At 59.4% G+C, this 26996-nt stretch overlaps 1 protein-coding gene across 3 annotated transcripts in view; it reads left to right on the top strand.

Annotated features, from left to right (window-relative positions):
- CACNA1I (calcium voltage-gated channel subunit alpha1 I) overlaps positions 1 to 26429 on the top strand; it is a 113482-nt gene extending 87053 nt beyond the window's left edge. Inside the window, exons 14-37 of one of the 3 annotated variants that reach the window (XM_032882958.1) lie at positions 271 to 426; positions 867 to 960; positions 2173 to 2375; positions 3018 to 3488; positions 3745 to 3845; positions 4553 to 4676; positions 4951 to 5019; positions 5577 to 5761; positions 6219 to 6345; positions 8003 to 8128; positions 10456 to 10545; positions 11131 to 11323; positions 11927 to 12078; positions 13514 to 13623; positions 14281 to 14414; positions 15531 to 15601; positions 18221 to 18299; positions 19009 to 19130; positions 19564 to 19902; positions 20159 to 20266; positions 20661 to 20783; positions 22271 to 22436; positions 23639 to 23838; positions 24818 to 26429. In XM_032882958.1, coding sequence (XP_032738849.1) covers positions 271 to 426; positions 867 to 960; positions 2173 to 2375; positions 3018 to 3488; positions 3745 to 3845; positions 4553 to 4676; positions 4951 to 5019; positions 5577 to 5761; positions 6219 to 6345; positions 8003 to 8128; positions 10456 to 10545; positions 11131 to 11323; positions 11927 to 12078; positions 13514 to 13623; positions 14281 to 14414; positions 15531 to 15601; positions 18221 to 18299; positions 19009 to 19130; positions 19564 to 19902; positions 20159 to 20266; positions 20661 to 20783; positions 22271 to 22436; positions 23639 to 23838; positions 24818 to 25453 — 4179 coding nt within the window. In that variant the 3' untranslated portion in view covers positions 25454 to 26429. Of the gene's footprint in view, positions 1 to 270; positions 427 to 866; positions 961 to 2172; positions 2376 to 3017; positions 3489 to 3744; positions 3846 to 4552; positions 4677 to 4950; positions 5020 to 5576; positions 5762 to 6218; positions 6346 to 8002; positions 8129 to 10455; positions 10546 to 11130; positions 11324 to 11926; positions 12079 to 13513; positions 13624 to 14280; positions 14415 to 15530; positions 15602 to 18220; positions 18300 to 19008; positions 19131 to 19563; positions 19903 to 20119; positions 20267 to 20660; positions 20784 to 22270; positions 22437 to 23638; positions 23839 to 24817 lie in introns of all 3 variants that reach the window. The other 2 variants (XM_032882957.1, XM_032882956.1) reach the window with 2 other exon arrangements.
- Positions 26430 to 26996: the final 567 nt, after the last annotated feature.

Raw genomic sequence — 26996 nt, 5'->3', positions numbered from 1 at the left:
CCAGGGAGGCCCCTCAGTTCTGGCCTCCAGCAGACAGGTCCGGGTGCCAGGTCGGGGGGTACTGCACGGGCTCTGGGAGCTGGAGTGACCGCCTAGGGTCCGTCCCTGCCCCTCCACTCCTGCCCAAGACTTGGGCACCTTGGGATTCTCCTCTGAGACTGTTTCTTCACCCATGCAGCCTGCCACCTGGTGGATTCCATCTGCCCCCCCAGGCTGGGCTGGGGCTTGGGGTTGCCCCCAGGCTGAGCTGTCTTCCCACTTCCCCCACAGATCCTCACCCAGGAGGACTGGAACGTTGTCCTCTACAATGGCATGGCCTCCACCTCCCCCTGGGCCTCCCTCTACTTTGTCGCCCTCATGACCTTCGGCAACTATGTGCTCTTCAACCTCCTAGTGGCCATCCTGGTGGAGGGCTTCCAGGCAGAGGTGACTGCAGCCCTGGCAGAGGCAGCACCCCCTGGGGCCCGCACTGGGTGTGTGGGGGGGGTCTGGATGGAGGAGGGCTGCAACTCAAACATCCAGCAAGTAACAAGGTACCAAGGAGGGGGTTGCCAATTAGATGGTGAGCTTCCTATCGCAGGAAGCATGCAAATGGAGGCTGCCTCTCAGATCCCTGCCTTTCCCCTAGGGGTGTAGGACTAGGTCTCTCCATTTCTGAAATTCGAAAGCCCCTAACGTCTGGATTCTGCCTCCTCCCTTCTCTGAGGCTCAGGGGATACCTGTAGTCAGGCAGATGTGCGTTTATGGCCTCTCACTTTCCTTTTCTGGGCCTCTGTTTCCCATATCTGTAAAATGGGGGTGAAAAATTCAAGAGGGAGGGACTGGCTGAGCCAGCCTGCATTCCAACAAGAGGGATGGTCTCTCAGGGTGATGCCAATCGCTCCTACTCGGACGAGGACCAGAGCTCATCCAACATGGAGGAGTTTGACAAGCTTCAGGAAGGCCTGGACGGTGGCGCAGGTAAGCAGGTCTCCACTGGCACCTAGGGGACCAGAATTCTTCCCCAGTGATACAGGTGGGCGAAGGGCGTGGCATCGGGTTTCCCCTCAAGCCCAGGCTCCTGAACTCTAATTCTCTGTGGTTTATTCACATGCACAATGGAAAGAAACACATAAATGCCCCAAAAGAGGTCAGTGACATTCACAGCCCTCCTGAATTCTAGCCAGTGTTCACCCAAACCCGTCCACAGCATGCCTGTTAGGAAGAGGCTCGAACCTCAGAACACCTGGGTTCTGGTCCTGTTGGCACCACTGGGCAGCTTGGAAGGAAGCCTCCCCCACCCTGAGCCAGTGTCCTCCGTGGTAATTGGGCTGGACTGTCTTTGCCTTGCTTCCTGAAGTGGGCCCAGGAGTGAGGTTCCCAGGCTGGGTGAAGCTTGGGGCTGGTGCTGAACACAGGAGACAAAGAATCTGCTCATCCAGAAAGAAAGCTGACATGGGGCACCTGGGTGGCTCAGTGGTTAAGTGTTTGCCTTCGACTCAGGTCATGATCCCAGGGTCCTGGGGTCGAGCCCCACATCGGGCTCCCTGCTCAGCGGGAGGCCTGTTTCTCCCTCTCCCACTCCCCCTGCTTCTTTTCCCTCTCTTGCTGTGTCTCTCTCTGTCAAATAAATAAATAAAATCTTGAGGAAAAAAAAAAAAAAGGAAATACAACTTAATAGAAAACAGGACTTAGAGCCCATTCCTTAAAAAAAAAAAAAAAGAAAGAAAGCAAGCAAGCTAGGGGCGCCTGGGTGGCTCAGTGGGTTAAAGCCTCTGCCTTTGGCTCAGCTCATGATCCCAGGGTCCTGGGATCGAGTCCCGCATTGGGCTCTCTGCCTAGCGGGGAGCCTGCTTCCCGCTCTCTCTCTGCCTGCCTCTCTGCCTACTTGTGATCTCTGTCAAATAAATAAATAAAATCTTAAAAAAAAAAAAAAAGGCTGACATGACAAGCTCTGAGGAACAATGTATAGAATTGTTGAGTTACTTGTATTATACACCCCAAACTAAGAAACACTGTATGTTAACTATACTTAATTAAAGAAAAAAAAGCAAGCTGACCGCTCTCCAGGAAGGGTGGAAGAGAGACACATGACTTATGGTCCAACCCAGAAGGTGGAGGAGATCTCCCCAGGAAGACTGTTTGCTCTTGTTCTTTGTTTGTCCCCCTTCTGTCTTCATCTCACCCCTCCAGATCCTAAGCTCTGCCCGATCCCCATGACCCCCAATGGGCACCTGGACCCCAGTCTCCCGCTGGGTGGACATCTGGGCCCCGCCGGAGCTGCAGCACCTGCCCCCCGCCTCTCGCTGCAGCCAGACCCTGTCCTGGTGGCCCTGGGCTCCCGCAAGAGCAGTGTCATGTCACTGGGCAGAATGAGCTATGACCAGCGCTCCCTGGTGAGTCCTTGTGGGGTGCTCTGGATGGGTGCTCCCTGCTGGGGCACGTGGTGAGGGACCCTGGGGAGAAGTGCCCGTCAGTCCAGCCTCTGGCTGGTACCCAGATTTAGGGGACCAGACTCCCTAGCTAGAACCAGGCAGGGAGCATGTCTGTTGCATTCCTGGGTACCCAGTGCCAGAGTAGGACTTGGCAACAAAGAATGAATGAATGAATGAATGAATGAGTAGTGCCAGTAGGTCCCTTAGGAGAATTTTCTTCTTGGCTGCAAGGTGTAGGGTAAAGAGCTGGGCTTTGGGGTCAGGCACATCAGAATTCAAATCTGGCCCCTGCCATTTTCAAGCTGTGTGACCACGAGCAAGTTACAGCCCTCTCGGAACCTTTTTCCTTACCTGTGCAATTAGAAGACCACCCTGAGGTGCTGTAGCTTCCTCGGGGGGAAATGAGGGGGCAGGAGGAGATGTAGCCACATCCTAGAGGTGCCCCCATGTCCAAGAGTGAGAGCCAGGCAGGGAGAGGACCCCTGGGGCCTAGCCTGTTCTGTAACCCACTAGCCAGGCCAGTGGCCCTCGTAGGGCCTCAGCGGGTGTGCGGGCTGCCTTCAGTCACCACAGTGGCTGGTGTGGGTGGTGGCTTCCTTCCAGTCCAGCTCCCGGAGCTCCTACTACGGGCCGTGGGGCCGCAGCGGGGCCTGGGCCAGCCGCCGCTCCAGCTGGAACAGCCTCAAGCACAAGCCGCTGTCGGCCGAGCACGAGTCGCTGCTCTCGGCCGAGCGCGGCAGCGGCCCCCGGGCCTGCGAGGGCGCCAGGGAGGAGGGGCCGCCGCGCGCCGCGCCGCCGCATGCCCCGCACGCCCACCACGCGCACCACGGCCCCCACCCGGCGCACCGTCACCGCCACCACCGCCGGACGCTGTCCCTCGACACCAGAGACTCGATGGACCTGGCCGAGCTGGTGCCTACCGTGGGCGCCCACCCCCGGGCGGCCTGGCGGGCGGTGGGCCCGGCCCCGGGGCACGAAGACTGCAATGGCAGGATGCCCAGCATCGCCAAGGACGTCTTTACCAAGATGGACGACCGCCGGGATCGCGGGGAGGATGAAGAGGAGATGGACTACGTGAGTGGGGGCGGGGCCGGGGGGCCCCCCCGGAGCCGAGGGGCAGGGCTAGCGGGGGACCGTACTGCAGGAGAGCGCGCAGGGGGCGGACCGGCACTGCTCCCCCCTACCCCCAGGTGGTAGCGGCCCCCCTTGCCTGGTCTGGGACAGTTCGCAGGTCATCCAGGGGCCCCAATCTAGTTTGTGGCCGGGGTGGGCGGCGATGGGCAGCTCTGCGCAGCGCTGACCCGTCTGTGCTCCGTCCTTGCCTTGCCAGACCCTGTGTTTCCGCGTCCGCAAGATGATCGACGTCTATAAGCCGAACTGGTGCGAGGTCCGCGAGGACTGGTCTGTCTACCTCTTCTCTCCCGAGAACAGGTGCGCAAGGCCAGGCTTGCTGTGAGGTTAGAGCAGTGGTTGGCATGTCTGGGAGGGAGAGATTTCTGCCAAGCCAGGCAAAGCTAGTGGTGGAGGGTCTTCCATATCTTAGAGGGCCATTGTGGTCCAGCGTGAAGGTTAAGCAGGCAAGGGGGAGGATCCAGGTGTCCTATTATCCCTAGTCTAGGCCAGTCCTGTGCTGGTACCAGGTTGGACAAATCCTCAAGTCACCTGGGGTGCTCCCCAGGCGGGGGCATCAATAGACCTTCTGGAGGAGGAGGCCTGTATGCTGGGTGTTGGAGGCAGCTAGCATTCCAGTAGGTGAAGCAGGGGTTGTGAACACGTAGAGACTGGTCCAGGGAGAAGGAGCAGCCTGAGGGAACACCTGGGGGCATAAGGGGAGGGTATCAGGCCATGTGTGTCCAAGTGGCTGGGAGTTTGGACTCAGAGATTTGCACCTGTGTTTGGAGGGCCTGAGTACCAGAGCAAAGGGGATGCCCTTTGTCCTGTGGTGCCAGTTTTTGCCGCGTGCTCGGGGGAGGCAGCTTTGAGTGGGCACCCTGAGCATACACGAAGACCAGAGAAGAGAGATGTCAACTTCTCTAGGTTGTCCTAGTCCTCTTGTGTGCCTGGGCCCACTGCCTTTTTTCCTGGCTGGGGCGTGGGACAAACTGACACTCATGTGATGCCCTGCCCACCCCACCCAGGTTCCGGGTCCTGTGTCAGACCATCATCGCCCACAAGCTCTTTGACTATGTCGTCCTGGCTTTCATCTTTCTCAACTGCATCACCATCGCCCTGGAGAGGCCCCAGATTGAGGCTGGCAGCACCGTGAGTGGCTACAGCCTTCGGGCAGGGCAAGGGACAAGGCAGAGGGGCAGGCCACGAGGGCCTGCCCTGGGACATTGTCCCCTGGGACCTCAGAGGGCTAGGAGAGCTTAGCCAGGCCCAACACCACACCCCATGGAGGGACATGTGGTAGGAGCTCGCCTCTGGGGAGGGGAATGACTCCTAAGACTGTGGCCCTTGGCTAAAGGGAAGAGGCTGACCAGGTGGCAGGGCGGTTCTGGGAGCCCCTGGGCCCACGAGAGCTCTCTTCTTTCAGGAACGTATCTTCCTCACTGTGTCGAACTACATTTTCACGGCCATCTTTGTAGGCGAGATGACACTGAAGGTAGCTCCAGGCTTCACCTGGGACCCTCTCCCACCCCCAGCTTTGGACCCCTGGCTCTGGGCCAGCCTCTCCAAAAGCTTGTCACTCACCTGCCCCTCAGCCACGTTCCACCCGAGGCCCCTGAGGCCGGTCCCTGCGAGGTGCCTGCCCCTAGGTTGGGCTCCAGGGGCTCAGAGGGGTTCAGCCACGTCCTTAACTCTCCAGGAGCTCACATCCCCCGTGAAAGGCTAATGTAGGGAAATGTTGACGGTGCAATGCAGGTACTTGCTGCAGGTGTGGGGCGGGGTGAAGGGTTCCCTCCAGGCTACTTCCCAGAGTGCTGGGCTTTGAGTTGGGTTAGCCAGATGTGCTGGGAGCAGGGAACGGGGTGGCCCGCTGGGCCTGTTTCAGGGGGCGGTGGGGCACGTGTCCCCTGTCAGACCATCCGCCCTGCCCTCTGCGGGACTGGTCCCCACATGTCCCACCTGACCTCACCGCGCCCCTTCGCAGAGGCTGGCCACACCCCGCCCCATCCCCAATCGCCATCTGGCTGACTCAGCCCATCGCCCTGCTCCCAGGTGGTCTCGCTGGGCCTGTACTTTGGTGAGCAGGCGTACCTGCGCAGTAGCTGGAACGTGCTGGACGGCTTTCTCGTCTTCGTGTCCATCATCGACATTGTGGTTTCTGTGGCCTCAGCCGGGGGAGCCAAGATCCTAGGGGTCCTTCGGGTCCTACGGCTCCTGCGCACCCTACGCCCCCTGCGGTGAGGACTCCTCCCCTGCGGATGGGGGAATCCCTGCACGGTCTAGTGAGCTCCTGGGGTCTAAGTGGACCCCTCCCTCTGGCCCTTCTTACGCACTCAGCCCTCTGATAGCCAGATTTGTGCGGACAGGGACCAGACTGTTGATGCTGCTCCTGGGAGAAGAGCCCGGAGACCCTGGCTGGAGCAGGGTGCTGGAAAGGCGGGGCTGAAGGTGGCCCCCAGGACTGCTACCCACTTTCTGTGTGTCCCTGGGTGGCTCGCTGCCATCTCTGGCCTTCAGCCTCTAGATGATGGTGTGGTGTGGACCCCAAGGGGACGGGCTTAGGGCATAGCACACTGCTGTGCATATAGATCTGAGGTTTGGGGTTCTCCTCCCTGGTGACTCTGGGAAGAAGTGGGTGCTTTCTCCAGACATGGCTGTGGGCTTATGGTGCCCCCGGCCCCTGTCTGCCTCCAGGGTCATCAGCCGAGCACCTGGTCTGAAGCTGGTAGTGGAGACGCTTATCTCTTCCCTCAAACCCATTGGCAACATCGTCCTCATCTGCTGTGCCTTCTTCATCATTTTCGGCATCCTGGGGGTGCAGGTGAGGGGTGCTCAGGCTGGGCAGGCACTGCGGTGAGCTTTGGGGTCGGGCAAGGGACTCTGCATTCCTGTTCAACTCTCCCGACCTGTGTTGACCAATCTGGGGGCTCAGGTGGCCCTGCCAGAACACCCATGTCCCTGCCAGCCGCAAGCTCCCAGTCCAGGGAGAAGGGCGGACACAGACCTAAATGTCCGAGCGCAAAGAAGCCTGGGTAAATGGGATTCCAGGGGTCCAAGCTACACAGAAACACAGGGCTGGGCTGGCAAGAGGAAAAGCATCCTGGAGGAAGTGGCCTGGGCACTGGGCCTTGAAGGGGAAGTGATTCCACAGGTCATGGCTGGTGGAAGGTGTTTCAGGGGAGGGCAGGCACATGTGTGCAGGTGAGCTCAGGAGCTAGGGCTGGCACAGAGCCAGGAGCCAGATGGTGGGCTGGGCCAAGGTGGGAGAGACCTGGAATGGCAGTTAAGAAGTTGGGGCCAGTTGGGGTGCATGGGTAGCTCAGTCAGTTAAATGGCTGCCTTTGACTCAGGTCATGATCCCAGGGTCCTGGGATCGAGCCCCACATCAGTCTCCCTGTTCAGCAGAGAGCCTGCTTCTCCCTCTCCCTCTCCCTGCTGCTCTGCCTACTTGTGCTCTCTTTATTTTTCTAATAAATAAATAAAATCTTAAAAGAAAATAAAAGAAGTTGGGGCCAGTTTCTGTGGAGGTAGAGACCATGGAGAGGCTCTGACACAGGGACGGACTTGAGCTAACTCGAATTTTGGCTTGGAGCCCAGGAATAAGATGGGGCCTTAGGGCTGGACAGGGAGAAGGAATGAAGCACATCATAAAAGTGTGCGGCAGGGTGATGGCTAGAATGACCTGGACCTTCTGGGGTCTGAGCTGCAGCTGGGAACTTCCTCTTTCTTGTCTGAGTCCTGAGCTGAGACCTCCAGGCTTCTCACCTGGTCCTGGGTTTGGGGCTGGAGCTGCAGAGAGGAAGGGCTTGATGCGGCCTCCATGTGGACAGTGGCCCTGCCCCTTCCAGGCAGGGTGCTTGGATCCCTAGAGAGGGTCCCTTTACCTCTCTCTCCCCCCTTGGGGATATGCAGGCATCTTTCTCCTGTGGAGTCCCTGCCCATATTCTCAGGACTGAGGTCTGCGGAAGAGCCCAGGAATCAGACAGACGTTGGATCTGCCTCTTCATTTTTTTTTTTTTAAGATTTTATTTATTTGACAGAGAGAGAGAGACAGCGAGAGAGGGAACACAAGCAGGGGAAGTGGGAGAGGGAGAAGCAGGCTTCCTGCCAAGCAAGGAACCTGGTGCGGGGCTGGATCCCAGGACCCCGGGATCATGACCTGAGCTGAAGGCAGATGCTTAACCAATTGAGCCACCCAGGCGCCCTGATTCTGCCCCTTCCTAAACCTCATATGACTTTGGGAAAATTACCTAGCACCACCGCGCCTCAGTCTCCTCATCGGTGAGATGGGCTGAGAGCAGCCGAACCCCATGTTGGGGGACTTGGTGAGATGCTGTGCTGAGCGCTTTGTCCAGGTTGTGCACAGAGGAAGTGCCCCCTGTGGGGCGGGTCCCTTCCCGATTTGCATTCCCCCCCCACCCCCAGCCTGGGTAGACTGGTCCGCTAACCCTGTGGTCCTTCCTCCCCACTACCCCCAGCTCTTCAAGGGCAAGTTCTACCACTGTCTGGGCGTGGACACCCGCAACATCACCAACCGCTCTGACTGCGTGGCCGCCAACTACCGCTGGGTCCACCACAAGTACAACTTCGACAACCTGGGCCAGGTGAGCCCTGCCTGCGTACCCGTGCCCTGACCCCCCGCTCCCCAGTGGATGGGGGTACGAGCTCTTTGGTGCCAACATCCCGGGATCACAGATCAGGCTCTGGTCCAGCTCTGCAGGGACTGACCCTGTGACTTCTTTCTAGGGCTCGGTTTTTCCCTCCTGCAAAATGGGTATGGGGGGAGCTCACGTCACCGGCAGTGCGAGGCTCAGAGATCCCGAGTGCTGCGTGTCTTGGGAGTGTGAGGTGTTTGGAGGGGTTTCAGTGAACACTGGTTCCTGGCCTCCACCTCCCCACCCCGGGGACCCGGACAGGAGTTTTAGAGACAACCAGACCTGGGTGTGAATCCCGGCTCTGTGCCAGTTACTGTGGGCCTTCTGAGCCTCCATTTTCTCATCTGTAAAATGGGAATGTGACGGCCTAGCAGGCAGGCAATGGTACAGAAAGTAGCAAGCCCCTGGTCCAGAGTGGGTTTCCTCTCCCAGCACCCATCTACTCTGCTCTCCACCTCAGTGGGCAGGCAGGCCCCCTGCCCAGTTCCTGCCTTGCCCATGATCTCCTGTCCTTGGGGCCTGCCAGGCGTGGCCCATCTGGTCGTGCCCCAGATGAGAAGAGCTTGAGGGCAGCTAGGTGTGATCAGATGGGGAATGCCTTCCCCAGGTCACACGAGGAGGGAACGACATCTGGGTCTGTGGGACCCTGGGCCTGTGCCCCGCTCCTCTACCAGGGACGCTCTGGCTGGATGCCACCGAAGCTGTCCCCTCACGTGACCAGGGATCCCACTCTCCATGCCCCCTGGGAGCGGAGCCATGGGCCCTAGGGCAGCAGCGAGTGGGCAGGGAAAGGGAAGTCAGGAACTGGGACACAGGAGCTCCCCTAGCCCCTCCAGATTTTCTAGAAGCAGTGCCTTTCAAGTTGTTAATGACTCAGTGGTTGATAAAACAAGAGGTTTGAAAAAAAAAAACTGTTCCGGGAAGCTGAGGGAAAGCCTGCGGAGGCCTTCTATGAACCTGTTCCCAACTCCCTGAGCTCAGCGCCAGGCCCAGGGCCCCGTTCCCAGGGAGCATCCCCAGCCCTTTCCCATTCTGGGCCTGCTTGATGCCAGGCTAACACCCCAGTAAGGTGTTTTTGAAGTAAGGTGTTCTCAGTGCCCATATGGGGGAGTTAGAGCGTGGCCCAGAGCCTTTGGCTGCTTGCCAGGCCACTCAGGAAGGTTTTAGTGTCTATGCTTTGGTGCCCTCCCCTGTAAAGGGGGAAGTGACAGCAGCTGTGTGTTTCCCGGGGCCCAGGCTCTGCACTTCAGGCCTCTGTGACCCCAGAGTCCCCAGGAACATTTGCCTCTTGGCATGTGAGGGCTTCGTGACCTTGCCTGGCCACGAGGGCTCCCTCTGTGTCTCTTGCTCTGTCGTCCTTCTGGGCCCGAGCCCTTTCCAGGCAGCCCTCAGCACCATTCCCAGCTGGAGGGGAAGAGGTGGAGTCTGTGCCCTGGGGGCTGGGAAGGAGGGGCCCGCACCTGCAGGGCAGGAGACCCATCCCAGAACACCATTCCCCTGCTGGGGTCCCTGGGCCACAACAAAGGAGCCAGTGTGAGCTTCTGGAGTGGGTGTGTGACCTCTGGTCAGCCGCAAGGACGGCACTGCTGCTGCTGTCCACCTCTGAAAACCTCTATTGAGTACCTACTGTGTGCAGGGCACTGTGCTAGTGCTGCAGGACCAGCCCGTCAACCTGGTGAGGGGACATGTGTGTGTTTTGGCCTGCCCTCTGTGTAGGAGCCTTGGCTCATGTCTCCTGGGCATTCCTTCCATTTAAAAAGTCTCACACTAGTGAAGGCAATTATTACCATTCACAGACAAGGAAGCTGGGGCCCAGAGAAGTTGAGGAAATTGCCCTGCGTCACAGCCACTGAGTGGCAGAGCTTGGGCGGTGCTCAGGGCTCCTGACTTCTCTCATAAGCTCCTGCTTTCAGGTGCTAGAGGCAAGCTTGGGTGATGGTGGCAGAGCCTCTCATGCTTGTCAGGAACCTTCCAGTTTAGTCTCAGCAGACCCAGCTGGCAGGCACTTAAGCATTAGCTCCATTCTGTGGGCGAGGGGACAAGAGCTCATGAATCTTCTCGAATTAATTTTCAGAGCCAAGCCCAGGACTCCTGGTTTAGTGCTCACTCACCTGCAAGAGTGTCTGTGGGGTTAACGGCAGGCACTTAGTAGGTTCTCAGGAACGGTTTGTTATCATTCTCAGGGAAGACCTCTGTGTCTCTGCCTCCTGAGGGCAGAAAAATGGAGAACTGTCTACACCTACCACCCCAGGTCCTCTCCCTCCTGTGTCTTCCAGGCCCTGATGTCCCTCTTTGTCCTGGCCTCTAAGGACGGCTGGGTGAACATCATGTACAATGGACTGGACGCTGTCGCTGTGGACCAACAGGTGGGGGTGGGCTGGGGCCAGTGCAGGGGGCAGTGAGGGAGGGACAAGGTATCTCTGGGGCCCAGTTGTCTAAAACTGGCATCAGCAGGATCCCCAGCCTGGGTGTCTCCCCCTGTCAGCCATGGCCCACCCCCCACCGTCCTAGCCTGAATCTTCCACCATTAAGCTGCTCTGAGGTAGCATAAGTCATTGTGCCATTTGCTTCACAAACCCCCTGCTATGCAGGAAGAAGATGCTAGACTGGCTTCTGCATGGAGGGTCAGAGCCTTGTGCCTCTAGAACCAAGTGCAGGCAGAGGAGAGAGGGTGAGCCAGTTGGCAGAGGGACAGCAGGGGCAGGCCCGACGTGAGAGAGCACCATGTTCAGGGAGTTGTGAGTTGAGGGTAGGAGGTGGTGGAGGGGCTGGGCAGGGCTGAAAGGTCAGGAGGCCCCTGTGTGTGCCAGGGCATAGGGCTGGAGTTTAGCTGAGGGCAGTGGGAGTCAGGGAGGGTGTTACGGCCCGGTCCGCTGTGGAAGCTCCCGGAGGCTCATTATCGAGGTGCCCTGTGGTCGGCCTGCCTCAGCCCCATCTGCTGCTTCCCGCAGCCCGTGCCCAACCACAACCCCTGGATGCTGCTCTACTTCATCTCCTTCCTGCTCATCGTCAGCTTCTTCGTGCTCAACATGTTTGTGGGCGTCGTGGTGGAGAACTTCCACAAGTGCCGGCAGCACCAGGAGGCCGAGGAGGCTCGGCGGCGCGAGGAGAAGCGGCTGCGGCGCCTGGAGAAGAAGCGCCGGAGTGAGTGGGTGGCTGCGGAGGGTGGGGCCTCCCCGGCCTGGGCCACCCCGCCTGTGTGCGCCCCATCCTGTGTGCGCCCTGCCTACGTGAGCCCCATCTCTTCCTGGTGCAACAACTGATTTTCCCTGTGCATCCTCTGGGCCTCGGGGGCTGGAAGGGAACAGAGGGTTGACTCTGGACCGCTGGCCCTGCCCCGCCCTTCAGAATCTGCCTGTCCAGGTGACCCGATCCCCTGTTGCTGTCCACTGACTCCACTGGTGGCCCCCTGCTGGCTCAGTTCTTGAGGGCAAAGGCCTGGACGCTTAGCCATGAGCTGCGGGACCCCTTCCTTACCCCCAGCAGATCCAGAGCCCCTGCCATGGGCATATTTGGAGGAGATGGGGACAGTCATTGTCCTGCCCTCCACCACCTCCTACCCCTTTTCCTTGTGTCCCCACCATCAACTGGGCAGAAGAGACCTAACTCTGACTCTCGGGGCCTGGGGTGTTCTGACGTCTCTCCCCTTGCTTTCTCCCTCCCCTGTGCTGTTCCCTCCATGTGCTCTGTTCCCTACCTGGGCCCCAACCCTCTGTGGTTTGTGCCACCCCCCCCATCCCCCTGCAGAGGCCCAGCGGCTGCCCTACTATGCCACCTATTGTCCCACCCGGCTGCTCATCCACTCCATGTGCACCAGCCACTACCTGGACATCTTCATCACCTTCATCATCTGCCTCAATGTGGTTACCATGTCCCTGGAGCACTACAATCAGCCCACGGTGAGCCCTGGCCCCAGCCCCAGCCTGAGGTCACATGGTAGGGTTGGGTTCTCAGCAGGACCCAGGGACAGGGTGAGGCAGGAGGGTCTGAGCAGCACCCCCATTTGGGGCCCTGGGCCCAGGAAGCTCATGGCCTGGAAGGACAAATGAGAGAAAGGGAAATGTCACTTGCTCTTGGTGAGTGGGGAGGTGACATTCGGGCCCAGCCTTGAACATGGGTGCCAGTGGCAGTGGTGTGTGCAATGTGACTCCACAAGAGAGGCTACAGATATTAACTCTAATGCTCACAGCAACCAAAGGTGGGGGAGGAGCCTTTCTACAGATTTTGTAGAGGAAGAAACTGAGGCTCAGAGGACATATGCTACCCAGAATACTTAGCCTATAAGTAGCAGAGCCAGAACTGGGACTCAGATTTGCATTCAAGGCCTACCATGTGGCCTCCACTACTGCCCAGGCATATGGAGCCTGGGGGAAGGGCATTCCTGTGGCAGGACCATTGGAGGCAAACACTGGCCTGGAGGGAAATGACCAGTTGCCAGCAGCACTGGTGAGGGGCATGCAAGCAGCATGTAGGGACAAGTGCATTCTAAAAGCCTCAACATTTTGGAGCTAGGGGGATGAAGGGTGAAGCTGAGCCTCTAGGTGAGGTTTTGGTATCTTGTTTTAAATGACAGGAGAGGTATATTATAAATGCAGGGAAAAGGAAGGCAACCATTGGCAGAATGAACAATAAATGTAGAACTTCCAAATTAATATGAAGAAGTAGGGTAACGATGCTGACTATTTCTTGTGTGTCCAGCACTGGACTATTACCTCACTTAAATTGTACAGCAACTCTTTGAGGTAGGTACTCTTATCATCCCCCATGCATAGATTTGGGAACTAAATCCCAGAGAAGTCAAGTGACTTGCCTAAGGACACATAGTGAATAGGGAGTGTGTGCTGGGCCAGGATTTATATCTAAGCAGCCTTGTTCTTAATCATGATCTTTAGCCATTGCCTCATACTGCCTCCAGAGAGGTAACGACCAAACCAGCAGAAATAAGGAAGAAGAAACAGCAATGTAAAACAAATAGTGCATGTTAATTAAAATGGGGGGGGGGATCTGCTATAGAAGCCATTGCACTAAATGTGCAAATTCTCCCCTTAAAAGACAGAGATTTTCGGGGTGCCTGGGTGGCTCAGTGGGTTAGGCCTCTGCCTTTGGCTCGGGTCATGGTCTCGGGGTCCTGGGATCGAGTCCTGCGTCGGGCTCTCTGCTCAGTGGGGAGCCTGCTTCCCCCCACCACCACCTGCCTCTCTCCCCACTTGTGATCTCTGTCTGTCAAATAAATAGGTAAAATCTTAAAAAAAAAAAAAGGCAGAGACTTTCTGAATGAAGGAAGGTAGGGGGCAGCCCTGGGGTCTGGATCATGCTTCTCTCTGCCCTCCATAGTCCCTGGAGACAGCCCTCAAGTACTGCAACTACATGTTCACCACTGTGTTTGTGCTGGAGGCTGTGCTGAAGCTGGTGGCGTTTGGGTTGAGGCGCTTCTTCAAGGATCGGTGAGCAGCTTGGCTGGGCTGGGGCAGCATGGAGTGGGCTGCTGGGCTGGGGCAGCATGGAGTGGACGGGGAAGGGGTCCTGACCCCTGGGGAAGCCTGGAACAGCCAGAGGAGGGAAACCAATAAGTGGACACTGACGGCCAGGGTCCCCCAGGTGCTGCCTGCAGCTCTGAACAGGGAGTGATTATGGTCCCACCTGACAGATACAGGGCACTCTCTTATGTCTCTTCAGTTCATCTTTCATGGGTCCTCCATAACTCACAGGCAGAATGGGGCGTACCTCACGCCAGTCCTTCTTTTCAGAGGGAACAAGTGAGGTTCAGAGAAGTTGATGGACTAGCCCAAGGTCACATGGAGGGAGCAGGCTCAGGATTCCAATCTAGAAGGCATAGCTCATTCCTCCTCCTCTTCAGGAGGCCAGAGATGTTTATTTAACATGGTCAGCCTCTCGCTTGAGGGATTGGAGGCTGTGGGGGTCAAAGGGGGAGCCAGACTCAGTGGGGTCTGGTGGTGCTGGTAGGGAGGGTGACCACACATAGCCGTGGGCCTCAGCAGGAGGGTGGATATCTGTGACACTCCTCCCAACCTAGGCATTTCTAAGCCAGAGCGTTTCTTGCCCTGCCTCCCACTCTTGCCCTCTCCTGCCCGGCTGAGCAGGTGGAACCAGCTGGACCTGGCCATTGTGCTGCTGTCAGTCATGGGCATCACGCTGGAGGAGATTGAGATCAACGCAGCATTGCCCATCAACCCCACCATCATCCGCATAATGCGGGTTTTGCGCATCGCCCGGGGTGAGGGGCACGGGGGATGGGGTGGGGCTGGGCAGGGGCTGGGTGGGACTCCCAGGGGTGGGGTGGGGAGAGGCATGTGGGCATAATGGGCTTTCTGCTGAGCAGCGAGAACAGCAGCCAGGAGGAGCACACACCAGACATATACACTTGCCCCCTGTGTGTACACTCTCATGTGCCCTTGTCCACAGACTGCTCTGTATGGCACACTGTACCTCCACCTCCTTAATTTTTTAAAGATTTTATTTATTTGGGAGGGGGAGACAAGCCAGAGGAGAGGCAGAGAGAGAGGGAGAAGCAGACACCCTACTGAACAAGGAGCCTGATGCGGGACTTGATCCCAGGACCTGGGGATCATGACCTGAGCCAAAGGCAGAAATTTAACCAACAGAGCCGCCCAGGCATCCCATCCCTTCTCCCTATAACACCATGACCCATGTGGACCAGCCTCAGGTTGGGATGAAAGGAACTCAGGGCAGCTGGGAAGGCACCGGGAACTCTAGTTCCTTGTGGGCGTGAGTCCAGCACTGGCTAAGATGTGCAGTCCTTGATGCTTATCACAACCTTTGCTTTCCCCAGAAGTCCCTCTCTCACCCTGAGGCTGGGCCTAGACGCCCTTCACAAACCTCCCGCCTCTGGCCTGGTGCCTCCTGGTCTTTTGCTTCTCCACCTGCAACAGCTTGTTGCCTCCAGGCTCCCAGGTGGGGACAGTGTGGAGAAATTCAGCACAGAAGTCTGGAGCTTTCTTTTTTAGCCTGAGGGAAGGGAGAGATGTGGGCACTCAGGTACGTTGGCCTCATCTCAGTGAACTGTGCTCACGGACACACTTTGGTCCCACTGTGTGGGTGCCCGCCTTCTCTTGGACACATTCCCACCGACACCTGCACCTCGTGAATGCACCATTGTGCACACCCTTGTTCAGGGACACCCATGTACTTACGGTGTGGCATCCCAGAGCTGTCCCTTTTGCTCACATGCTCCTCTGGCTTCTCCCTTCTCCACCTCACTTTTGCGCACACACGCACACACATACACACACACCTCCACCACCACCCCCGCCCCTCACACACACTCTGCCTGCCCCTGGGCTGAGTGGGCCGGGCTGGGTCTCGCCTGCAGTGCTGAAGCTGTTGAAGATGGCTACGGGGATGCGGGCCCTGCTGGACACGGTGGTGCAGGCTCTGCCCCAGGTAAGAGCGCCCCCTTCTGGCGGCCTGCTTGGCTGTCACTGGGGTCTCACAGGTCCTGGGTTCCCTTCTCCAGCCTGCCCAGAGCCAGGGCAGAATCCTGTCTCCAGGGTCGAGGTTTGAGCCCGGGGCTGTGACAGAGGGAGAGGGCCTTCTGTGCCTCTTTCTTCCTGACTTCAAGTGCTCACAGAGCCTGTTCCATTCCAGGCCCTGAGCTGGGTTCTGACAACTCTTATGGGGCCCTCAGGAGTGTCCAGGCTAGTGGGAAGACAGATGGCTCTGGACAATGTGGGGAGGAGAAGGAGGGGTCCTGACACTCCCTGGGGAAATCAGGGCGGACATCAGGGGACTGTGAACTTGACCTTGTGGGGTGGCTTGGCAGAAGGAGGTGGTGATGTGGATGGGAGGTTCAGATAGGACCTGTTTGGTGGGGACAGCATGAGATGCTGACCTGGGTGGAAACCCCAGCAAGTAGGAAAGCGCACATCGCCTCATCCCAATGGCCAGTGGAAGGATCAGGGCCACACAGGATGTGACTTTCATCTTCCTGGGAAATCCGAAATCCCAGTCTTCCCTTCCCCCTCTGTCCTGACTCCTTAGGACTCCCCTTCTCCCTCACCTCAGGGTGGCCTCTGCACTGGGGAGAGCCTCATACACATTTGTTTAGTCATGATGACTCATCTAGTCTTCAGGAATTTTAGGCATCTTAAAGGGCACAATCCAGCATGATAAAAATGAGGATAAAAAATTAACCCGCCCAGGGAAGGTGGAAGCAGAGCTAATTCTCTCATGCACATGGGCCAAGGAAGCTCTCGAGTTTGCTGTGAGTGTCCCAGCAGCCTCCTTACAAAGGGAAAGCGACACGGCTCTCATCAGGTCTGGAGGGAAAGCAAGCAGGGATGTTCATTCAAACAGATGTGGCTTTTCTTAACATGCAGTCCCTTCGGAGGAATTTGTCACTTAGAGATGCCCGGGAGGTCCCAGCTTCAAGTAGGAAACATGATAGTAATGACAGTCACATCAGCACTTTTAAGAGACGTGCACATCAAGTACCACGTAGGATGGGGGACTTATCCTCAAAATCTTTTAGCTGTCATATGGACATCAGACATTTTCTCCATTCTGTGTAAAGTGCTATGAAAATGACACTTCCACCAGTCTCTGCCCCCTGCAGAGAGAGGAGGCAACAAGGAAGTCTTCTCAGAGGAGGTGACTCTTGACCTGGGCTTTGAGGGGTCGGGCAGAGGCACTTACTAGGCAAAGACAGAGAAAGAGTCTTCCCTGCATGGGGAACAGAATGTGCGAATGGAGTCTGGTTTCTGTGCGGCTGGAGTCTGCGGTGGGAAGATCAGGCCGGGGTGGGGGCTAGTCCACGGGGCTAGGTCGCAAAGGGCTTCGATGCCAGGACAGCAAACTCGGGCTTTATCCTGTGGGCAGTGGGCATCATAAGAGGTTCTGGACAGGGGAGGCCTCAAGCAGGACGGCCTTTAAGGAATGGGTTAAAGGAGAGGCTGGAGGCAGGGAGGCCAATGCGGAGGCTGCTGGGCTGTGCAGTCTCTAGGAGGTGCCGTGGGTGGAAGGTGAGGTCCACCCTGGTTAAGAAGCGCTGCTCACCTGGGCCTGCAGAGGGCCGGAAGCTGACTGGAGGTCCAGGGCCACACTCACTCCCTGGCTTCGGAGGTGCGCAGTACGTGCCTACGCTGTTAATGAGCAGAGTGTCTTCTAGTGAGTCAGATGCTATTGGTGTGGTTGTACAACAGCTCGGAAGGAAATCCTCCTGCAGAGCAGAGAAACATTAGGGGGCTGCGGTTAACATGGTTTACTTTTCAGCAATTAATGCAAACCCTCTTCTGATTCTGTGCATGCAGGACTTCTGAGGGTTCCGGGAGGTAGTCCGTTTCTAGGGCAGGAATGTTCTCGAGGCTTATCTCATCCACAGCATGCGTTAGAGGCCATCTCCCGTGTATGGCTGGATTTGAAATAGCTTTATAATCAGGGACATTTTGTTCCCACAGGAGCCGTAGGACCAGGGTGGCTGGGTTTGTGGGAAGCTTCTGGGGCTCACGACCCTGCGTGATTCCTCTGTTCTCTTCCCTCCACGGCCAGGCCCTGTGCGGGCTGGAGGAGGCAGACCCAACCTAACCCAGTCCCGTCCCGGCTCTCAAGGACTTCTCGGCCCTGCAGAGGCCGGTGGTGGGGACACGGGCAGCAGCACTGTTGCTGAGAACCCCCCCCCCCCACACACACTCTCTGCATTCATTCGCGGGATGTGGCCTAGCACACGCGTGGGTGGAGGGGTGATTGTGCCTGCCGGGTTTGAATCCTAGTCCTCCCGCTTACTAGCTGTGTGACCTCGGCAAGCCGCTTCCCCACTCAGTGCGGGTCTTTGTCATCTCCAGGATGGGGTAACGTGTAGCTCGTAGATGGCTGTGCGGGGTAAGCGAGCTTACAAATCAGAGGTGTTTGAAACCGGCAGCTCGGGGGAAGGGCTCTACCCGCATTTTGTTATTCTGTGTCCTTGCGGGACCTGGCCTCCTCCCCGGGGGGCGGCTGCGGGGTGAAGGCCCGGGGCACAGAGCCCGACCCTCAGGCTGGCCCCGCCCTGCCTGCTCTCCCTGACAGGTGGGCAACTTGGGCCTTCTCTTCATGCTGCTTTTCTTCATCTACGCCGCGCTGGGCGTGGAGCTGTTCGGAAAGCTGGGTGAGTGCCTCCCGAAGCAGGCCTGGGCTGGTGAGGGGGCAGAACAGGCCCGGAGGAGGGCGTTAGCAGGGTGGGGAGGCCGCAGACGTGGCTGAGTGTCCCATCAGGGTCTTTGTAGTGGGGGATGTCCCCACAGCTGGCCCGCGTGGGGACAGAGGGGTGACCCTCAGCCCTCGACGCCCGCCCCCGGGATGGGTGGTACTTTTGAGAGACACCAGCCTGGATGCAGCGGCATATGTGAGGCCTGCGCAGCAGAGCCCTGACTGGGAGCTCCCCCCACCCCCCCGCTGTCTGAGCTCCCAAGGATGACCCTTCTGGCCTCGTGTGCCAGTGCTCGTCCTGAGCCAGCGCGGCCCCAGCGAGCAGAGCGAATGGGGCACAGGCCGAGGGCAACATAGCCCGTGCCGAGCCGGCCCTGCATGGAGTTGGTTTCAGAAAGCGGGGCTCCCTCGGGGGCTGGCCCTCACCCCTGCTTCCCTTCTCTCAGGACCTGATACACCAGTGACGGGAGGAGCCAGGCTCCCAGAGTCTGAGTGCCAGCTGGTGTGCCCCTCCCTCAGCCTCAGTTTCTCCATCTGTGGGCTGAGCACAGTCCACACGCACCTCCAAGGATTGGGGATCCTGAGATGAGGCTGGGAGGCCCTGGTGCAGGGTGGGCCGGGCAGGCGACTCTGCAGTGGGACAGGGCTGACCTCTTCTCACCTTTCAGTCTGCAATGATGAGAACCCCTGTGAGGGCATGAGCCGGCATGCCACCTTCGAGAACTTCGGCATGGCCTTCCTCACGCTCTTCCAGGTCTCCACCGGCGACAACTGGAATGGGATCATGAAGGTACCCGGGGACGGGCTGGGGAGGGAGCCAGCGGGTTGGGGTCTGGGGGCAAGGGTCCTGACAGCTAGGGCTCCCACCCAGCGCTCCACCGCCGGGAGGGGAGAGCAGGGCAGCGGGAAGCAGAGGGACCTGCTTGGGGCTTTGAAGCCCAGCGAGGTGGAGATGAGCCCAGAAATCGTTCTCTGGGTACCTCTGTCTGCTGCTCTGGGATCAGGGCTCTGCCCAGGGCCAGAGGGGACTTGGGGCCCACAGCCCAGGGTCAGGGGCTGCAGGCACCGGTCCTCCTCGCCTGTCCACCCCGGGGAGGCTCCCTGGCTGCGGCCCACGGCCCGGTCTGGGCGGGACGGGGCTCAGGGAGCGCAGAGCGGAGGCGCCGGGGCCCGCGCCGGGGCCCTCGCCGGGCCCTCACAGAGCCTCGCCGCCCCCGGGGCAGGACACGCTGCGCGACTGCACCCACGACGAGCGCAGCTGCCTGAGCAGCCTGCAGTTCGTGTCGCCGCTGTACTTCGTCAGCTTCGTGCTCACGGCCCAGTTCGTGCTCATCAACGTGGTGGTGGCCGTGCTCATGAAGCACCTGGACGACAGCAACAAGGAGGCCCAGGAGGACGCCGAGATGGACGCCGAGCTGGAGCTCGAGATGGCCCACGGCCTGGGTCCCAGCCCGAGGCCGCCCGCCAGCTCCCCGGGGGCCCCCGGCCGGGGCCTGGGCGGGGCGGGCGGCGGGGGCGACGCCGAGGGCCGCCTGTGCCGGCGCTGCTACTCTCCGGCCCAGGTGGGCAGGGGTGCAGAGGGCGGCACCTCGGGGCTGGAGGGGGCAGTTGGGCGTCCGAGGCCTCAGGCAGAGACCTGGGTCGTTTTGAGCCCCGCCCTGCCCAGCTCCGTTGAAGGGGTGACCCTGTGACGAGGGGGTTGGGTCCCGCCCGCCCCATAGTCCCCCCCGGAGCCAGCCGATAATCCCGCCTGTCCCCACCCCGTCCCCGTCCGCCTAGGAGAACCTGTGGCTGGACAGCGTCTCTTTAATCATCAAGGACTCCTTGGAGGGGGAGCTGACCATCATCGACAACCTGTCTGGCTCCATCTTCCACCACTACTCCTCGCCGGCCGGCTGTGAGAAGTGTCACCACGACAAGCAAGAGGTAATGGCGGCCTCAGTGGGAGCTGGTGCCTCGTGGTGGGGGCAACATGAAGTCTGGCAGAAGACAGCCCAAGGGAAGAGCCTGGGCCCCCCTGACCAGCGCTGTTCAGCTTCCAGGGGTGCTGAGTCTGGGGGCAAGTGGACCAGCGTTGGCGTTCACAGTCTGACAATGAGGCTGCCCGAGGGCCCGGCCCCAGCCTAGCACTGTGCTGACCGTCACACCATCGTGTGTCCCCCACCCCCTGCTCAGACTGGGTCCCCAGTGCGTGGAGGCATAGCTTCCATGCTCAGCAAATCTCTGCCCCTCTAACCACCTGCTTGTATCTTACTGGAGGACCAGGCCTGCCCCCCCCCCAGCCCCCAGGGTGACCTGAGGCTGCCACCTCTCCCTGCAGGTGCAGCTGGCCGAGACGGAGGCCTTCTCCCTGAACTCAGACAAGTCCTCCTCCATCCTGCTGGGTGATGACCTGAGTCTCGAGGATCCCACAGCATGCCCGCTCGGCCCCAAGGACAGCAGGGTGAGCGGTCCCAGTGGGCTTCGTGGGGCTGTCCCTGGAGGCTGGCCTCTACCCGGCCAGCCAGGACACTGCTTCTTCCTCGTGCACCGAAATCAAAGCAGCATCTGCTGTGTGACAGGCCCTCCTCTGTTGTTGGTCGGATGAAGGCAGTGGGGCTCAGAGAGGTAGAGTGATGGACCTGAAGTCACACAGCAACCCCCAGCTGGGCTCCCAGGCATGGCATTCAGTGGCCTCAGCCACTCTTTGTTTCTTTGGATATTTTTTATCCATTTAATGGGGGTTGTTCCAAGCAGGACAAACTCACAGGTGGGGGTGGGGAAGGGGGCTCGAGGCTGAAGAGGACGGAGGACGGCAGCACCAGATGCACACACCTGCTGTGTGCCAGCCACTTGCGCTCCAGTTTGCCCGTCTTCCACTCCGGGTAGTAGGGATGACTCGGCCCCATTGAGCACCTTGAGTAAACCCGGGCTCTGAGGAGCGAAGCGGCTTGCTCCCCTCACACAGGAATGCCACTGTGTCCCTGTGGCCGACTTAGGCAGGAGAGGTCCGCCGCTGGGCTTGCGACCTCTGGGCTAAGAGGAGCTGTCGAGGGGAGGGCACTGTCTGGCCTGAGGTAGGGATGCGGCGGCCCTGCCTGTGAGAGCCTCTTTCCCCTAGACGGCAGGGCAGCCTGGGCCTCGCCCCACTGTCCTTCGGGGCCATCCTCCATCAGTCCCCTCACCGCGCTCTGTATCCCCTCCCTAATAGCTGGCAGCTTCTGTACCCCCGCCCCCCAGCCCCTTCCTGCCTCTCCCTGCACCCCTGCACTGCTCTCCCACACAGGATATTGGACGTGCTCCGCTTCTGGGGCCTGGCTGGGCCTCAGCAGGTATAGTTGGGTTTATTCTGGGCTTAAAGAGCAAGTCATGGAGGTCCATCTGCCTTGAAAGGGTGCCCTGAGGCAGCTCTGGAGTCGCTGCTGGGCAGGGGTCGCCTTGGGCTGCAGGGCTGAGGGAAGCCTGGGCCCAGAGAGGGCCACCAGGACTGCCAGGCAGCTTGTGGGGGCCAGACCCAGGGAGGAGGGCTTTCTCTCTCATTTATGGATGTGGCTGCCGGGGCTCGGCTCATAGGGAGGCCCCTGGGTCGCTCCACCTGTCTTCTGATACTTTCACCAACCTGAACTTGACTTTTGCACTGGGCCTAGGTCTTTACCAGGCACTTGGCTACAGGGATAAGGAAGACCCTTGGGATCTCAGGGCCAAGCCTGGAGTGAGCAGGAAACGGCAACCTGCCTAGGACACCAGAGAGGGCTTCCTGGAGGTGGGGCCCTTTCACCCGGGTTTTGGAAGATGACCATTGTTGGCCAGGTGGAAGAGGCGAGGAGAAGGCCATCTCGGGCGATGAGAGTGGCCCAAGCAAAGGCTGTGGAGCAGGGGCATAAAGGCAGCTGGGGCAGGGTCTTCCTCTGTTCCCCTCTCACCACCCTAACCCACCTCCCTTTCCTGCAGGGTGAGCCGGACACACCTGAGCCCATGCACGCAGGAGAGGTGGGCGATTGCTTCTTCCCCTTGCCCAACACAGCTGTCTCATCGGATCCGGAAAACTTCCTGTGGGAGAGGGAGGTGGCCCCATCCAATCCTGTCCGGTCCTGGCTGAAGCAGGAGAGCAGCCGAGGTGAGGAGGGGGAGCCCTCATCAGCTCCCCACGGCCCGGATCTCTGGCAGCTGCTGCAGAGGGGCTGGCCAAATGCTTTTCTTAGTGTCTCTGCCCAGACAATTCTACTGAGTCCAGAAAGAACCAGATGCTTAATGGACAATAAAAGATGGGATTCTCTGGTCTGATGTAACAATGATAAAAAGATCAAGATAATACAGGGAGGTGAGATAATAATTATCTGGCAACCTGATCTAATGGGAGGTTCATGCTGAGCTCCTAGAAGCTGTGGTGAAAAGGGAAACGGGTCACATAGAGTTCCCACTAGGCAGAAGGAAAGCTGCCAAATTATTGTGGTATTTTTCTAGAGCTGAATTTGAGACGTGTTTATCCACATCTTCACATGAGGTGATTTTGAACAACAGAAAGCCCATTGTAAAATGTTGGGACATTTATCCTTCGGCCCCACACTCAGCATCCCGCGTCTGTGCGCTGGGCTTGTGGGCAGAGGACAGAGGACCTAGTTCCCTTGTTCATCACTTGGGCTCACCTTCACCTTAAGTCCTCTTGGAGGGTGATGGGAATCTGGTTCCACAGCACTAGCTGGGGAAGAGGGCAGGGAGATGAGCTCAGCAGCAAAGAGACCTCTCCAGACCCTGAGTCCACCCGAGGTGCTTTCTGGAAGGCCTGGCATCGAGCTCCTTCCAGGAGCTGGGGGTAGAGTGACTTTTCTAAGGACTCTCCTTAAAGCCAGTGGTGTTGGTGGCTGAGGTGCCAAGACCCCAGGCTTCCTGGACCAGAGTGAGGATGCAGGACCCAAGAGCCACTCTGATTGAGTAAAAGCCTATCCCCTTTAGTTAACTCTTCATTTGTATAGTCCTTAAACAATAAGACAACACAGAACAGGAACCTCCCCCCACTCCCGCTGGAGACATTCCAGTTATCCAGCCTGGGATCCCTCTTTTGAAGAGGAAGGAGCTCAAGGGTCCTTGAGCCTGGGTCTACTGGCTCCAAAAGCTTGTCTTTGCCCAGTGGCCAGGAATCAGAGCGGCTGGCTCAGTATTTCTTTCTGGCTTTCGCAATGGAGACATCAACTCTCAGAGATTTACCCACAGTCCCACAGCCTGTTTGGCAGGAAGCCTCCTGCCTGCGGGTCTAGAAGGCATCCTCCAGGGGCCCACCAGCCCCAGCCCACTCCCCAGCCCCCTCTCCTCCTTCCCCAGCTGCACCCCCGAGGCCCTTCTCCCCGGATGCCTCCAGCCCTCTCCTGCCAATGCCCGCCGAGTTCTTTCACCCTGCTGTGTCTGCTAGCCAGAAAGGGCAGGAGAAGGGCCCTGGCACTGGGACCCTCCCCAAGATCGCCCTGCAGGGCTCCTGGGCATCCCTACGGTCGCCGAGTGTCAACTGCAGCCTCCTCCGGCAGGTATGGGCACCTCCTCATCTCCAAGAGCTTTCCTGCTGGGGGGGGGGTTGTATCTGAGAGGGGCCTTGATGTCCAGGTGGAGAAGGAGGGGCAGGTCTGGGAGAAGGGAGGTCTGGCCTACACGGCCACCAGTACTGCACTGGCTGGGGCTGCCTCCTGGGCATACAGAGGGTACGAAGCACAGAGCAGAAAGGCTACTCAGAGCCCGTAGCCCCAGAGCTCGGAGAAACAGGAGCTGCCCCAGCTCCTGTGTATATGGTGGAAGCAGAGCTGGTCCAGCGCTAGCCCAGCTGCTGGTCCCAGCTAGGTGCCTGGCTGTGTGTGAGGCTTGGGGGCAACAGATACAAAATCCCTGCCCCGTGGCTTACGCTGTACTGTTCAGTGTATGTGTTGCAGGGGTGCGAGAGGAGAGGGTAAGCCAAAGTAAGTGCGTGAAAATCATCTATTTGAGAGTGATACCTGGGCGGGAGAACATTGCCCCAGGAAGGGACTATGGGTGGTGGGGGGGCAGTTCTAGGTGCTGGGAAGGCAGTGAGGGGTGAGGTACATGGATGTCTGGGGAAGAGATTTCCAGGCAGCCTGGGGCCAGGGCTGAGGGGTCCTGGGGGGAGGGGGAGAGCGAGGGGAGGATGGTGAGAAGAAAGGTCCCAGAGGGCTGGAATGGGGTTCTCGGGCCACCACGTGAGTGTGTTTAAGTAAGCGGGGGGGGAGGGGGGGGGGGGGGTGGGCACAGGGATCGCAGCAGGAGGCCACTCCCAGTGACCACTGACAAAGGCCACCCAGAGGCTGGGATGGGTGGTGATGTAGTGGAAGGGCCGTGGGGTCCTGGGTGCATTCTGAAGGGAGCTCCCGAGGGATCAGAGGGGCTGCTGTGCCTGTGTCTCTGGGAGGGACAGCCTGCCCCAGCGGCAAACGGGGGACACCTGCTGCGGGCCCTCAGCTGCCCCCCCTTGCCGTCCCCTCCCCCCACCACCCCCAGGCCACAGGGAGCGACACGTCGTTGGAGGCCAGCCGCAGCAGCTCGGCGGGCAGCCTGCAGACCACGCTGGAGGACAGCCTGACCCTGAGCGACAGTCCCCGGCGCGCCCTGGGGCCCCCGGCCCCCGCCCCTGGCCCCCGAGCCGGCCTGTCGCCCGCCGCCCGCCGCCGGCTCAGCCTGCGGGGCCGGGGCCTGTTCAGCCTGCGCGGGCTGCGGGCGCACCAGCGCAGCCACAGCAGCGGCGGCTCCACCAGCCCGGGCTGCACCCACCACGACTCCATGGACCCCTCGGACGAGGAGGGCGCGGGCGGCCGCGGCGGCGCGGGCGGCGGGGGCGCGGGCAGCGAGCACTCGGAGACGCTCAGCAGCCTGTCGCTCACGTCGCTGTTCGGGCCGCCGCCGCCGCCGCCGGGGCTCCCGCCGGCCCGCAGGTTCAGCAGCACCAGCAGCCTGGCCGCCGGCCCCGGCCCCGGCCGCCCGCGCAACCCCGCCCGGCCCCGCGGCCTGGCCCGGAGCCCCTCCTGGGCGGCGGACCGCAGCAAGGACGCGGGCGGGGCCCCCTCGGCGCCCCCCGAGCCGCAGCCAGGCCCGGCGGAGCTGCAGCCGGCCGACGCGGCCAGCAAGCGGAAGAGATGAGGGCCGCAGGGGCCCAGCCGGACGCCCCGTCCCACCGTCTTTTACCTCAGGAGCCAGGGGGCAGGCAGCAATACTTTGGCCACAACCTGGGCGTCGCGCAGGGGCCAGCCAGCCAGCGCCGGGCCGCCGAGAGGGTGGGCTTGAGCAGGGTCTGGGTTCACCGAGGCCCAGCCGTGGCCCTGGCCGTGGACCCCAGCCGTGGTCCTTCCCGTGCATATACATATACATATATATATGCATATATATAGAGAGAGACAGACATATATATTTATTTATTTTTTTTACTGAGAGCTTATGATTTCCAGAAAGTGCTACAGTTGGAGGTGGGGCGGGTTGCAGGCTGGTGCCCAGATATAGGGCTTTTGCCGGATGCTTCGGACCCAGGCCAGACCTACCCCAGGGCGGATGGTCCAGCTGGGGCGTCAGCAGCCGAGCTCTTTGGTATCTCCCCCAGCCCGGGGCTGGGAGTAGCTTGGGAGAAGCTCTCAGGCCTCTGAAGTTACCGTGGCCGGGGAGACAGGCTCAGAAGAAGAGGTGAAATTCAGGGTGCGTTTTTTTTCCTTTAAAGAAGAAACGCCGCTAAGATCCTCCCCCCACGTATTGGGGTGTCTGTCTTGTTCCTGACTGTCTAGTTGTCGTGAACAGTCTTTTGTAGATGCCCCAGAGCACACTCTTAGTCAACCAGTTAGATGTCTTTCTTTAGGAAAACCAGGGGGGAATAGTCGTACTTTCTTAGGGCAGGGGTGGGGGGTGGAGGGTAGCTCCAGGGCTGGGCAGGGTCTTCAGCCAGTGGGTAGGGAACTTCCAGGGGTGGGGGTGGGGAGAGTCTGCGATGGCTTTGCCCCCCAGGGAGGCCAAGGGCAGGCATGGAGGCAGCAGGAGAGAGGAAGGGTAAAGGGTATTGAGCGGGGCGTGCAGAAGCTTGGAAGTCAAGGGTACCAGCCTGGTCTGTGCCGGCTAGGCTCCACTGCGGGCGCCCTGGACGAATGCAGTCAGTGGTGGCCATTACATGCCACCTTTTATCCATCCGCCAGGTGGGCACTGAGCCATGGTCATTCCGGGAGGTCATGCTCCCCCGGGCCCCTGGGCAGGTCTGTCCCCCTCCAGTGGAGTTCAGGGGAGAGCAGATTCAACAGGATTCTAAGCCCAGATGGGGTCACCTGTCTAGTCCTGGGACCAGCCTCGCTCTCCTCCCCCCACCACTTTCCCAGGCTGCAGATCAGGTTTTACTCTAGCTGTGCTTCCCAAATGGGTTCACAGATGGGTATTTTTTTCGTTGAATAGTTACGCATTTTTTTCGGTATTTATTAAGAAATAAACTGTACACCGAACCCATGATTTCACAGATATTGCTTAGGTCAAGGGGAAGTCTTCAGAAGTGAGTGGGCTTAAGGTCACTTTAAAGAAGCCGGTTGGGAAGGTAAAGGTAGAGGCCGTTGGTCTGCACACCCACGGGGTCCTGGGGTGGGAAAGGCTGCCAGTTCAGGAAATGCTACACTTCGAGCAATAACCCGGGTCCTTTGCCTTGGTGAGTTCCCCTCAG

This window comes from Lontra canadensis, unplaced genomic scaffold, assembly GCF_010015895.1.
Source record: "Lontra canadensis isolate GAN:19392208 unplaced genomic scaffold, GSC_riverotter_1.0 scaffold84, whole genome shotgun sequence".
NCBI lineage: Eukaryota > Metazoa > Chordata > Mammalia > Carnivora > Mustelidae > Lontra > Lontra canadensis.
This window is presented reverse-complemented; position numbering and strand designations above follow the sequence as displayed.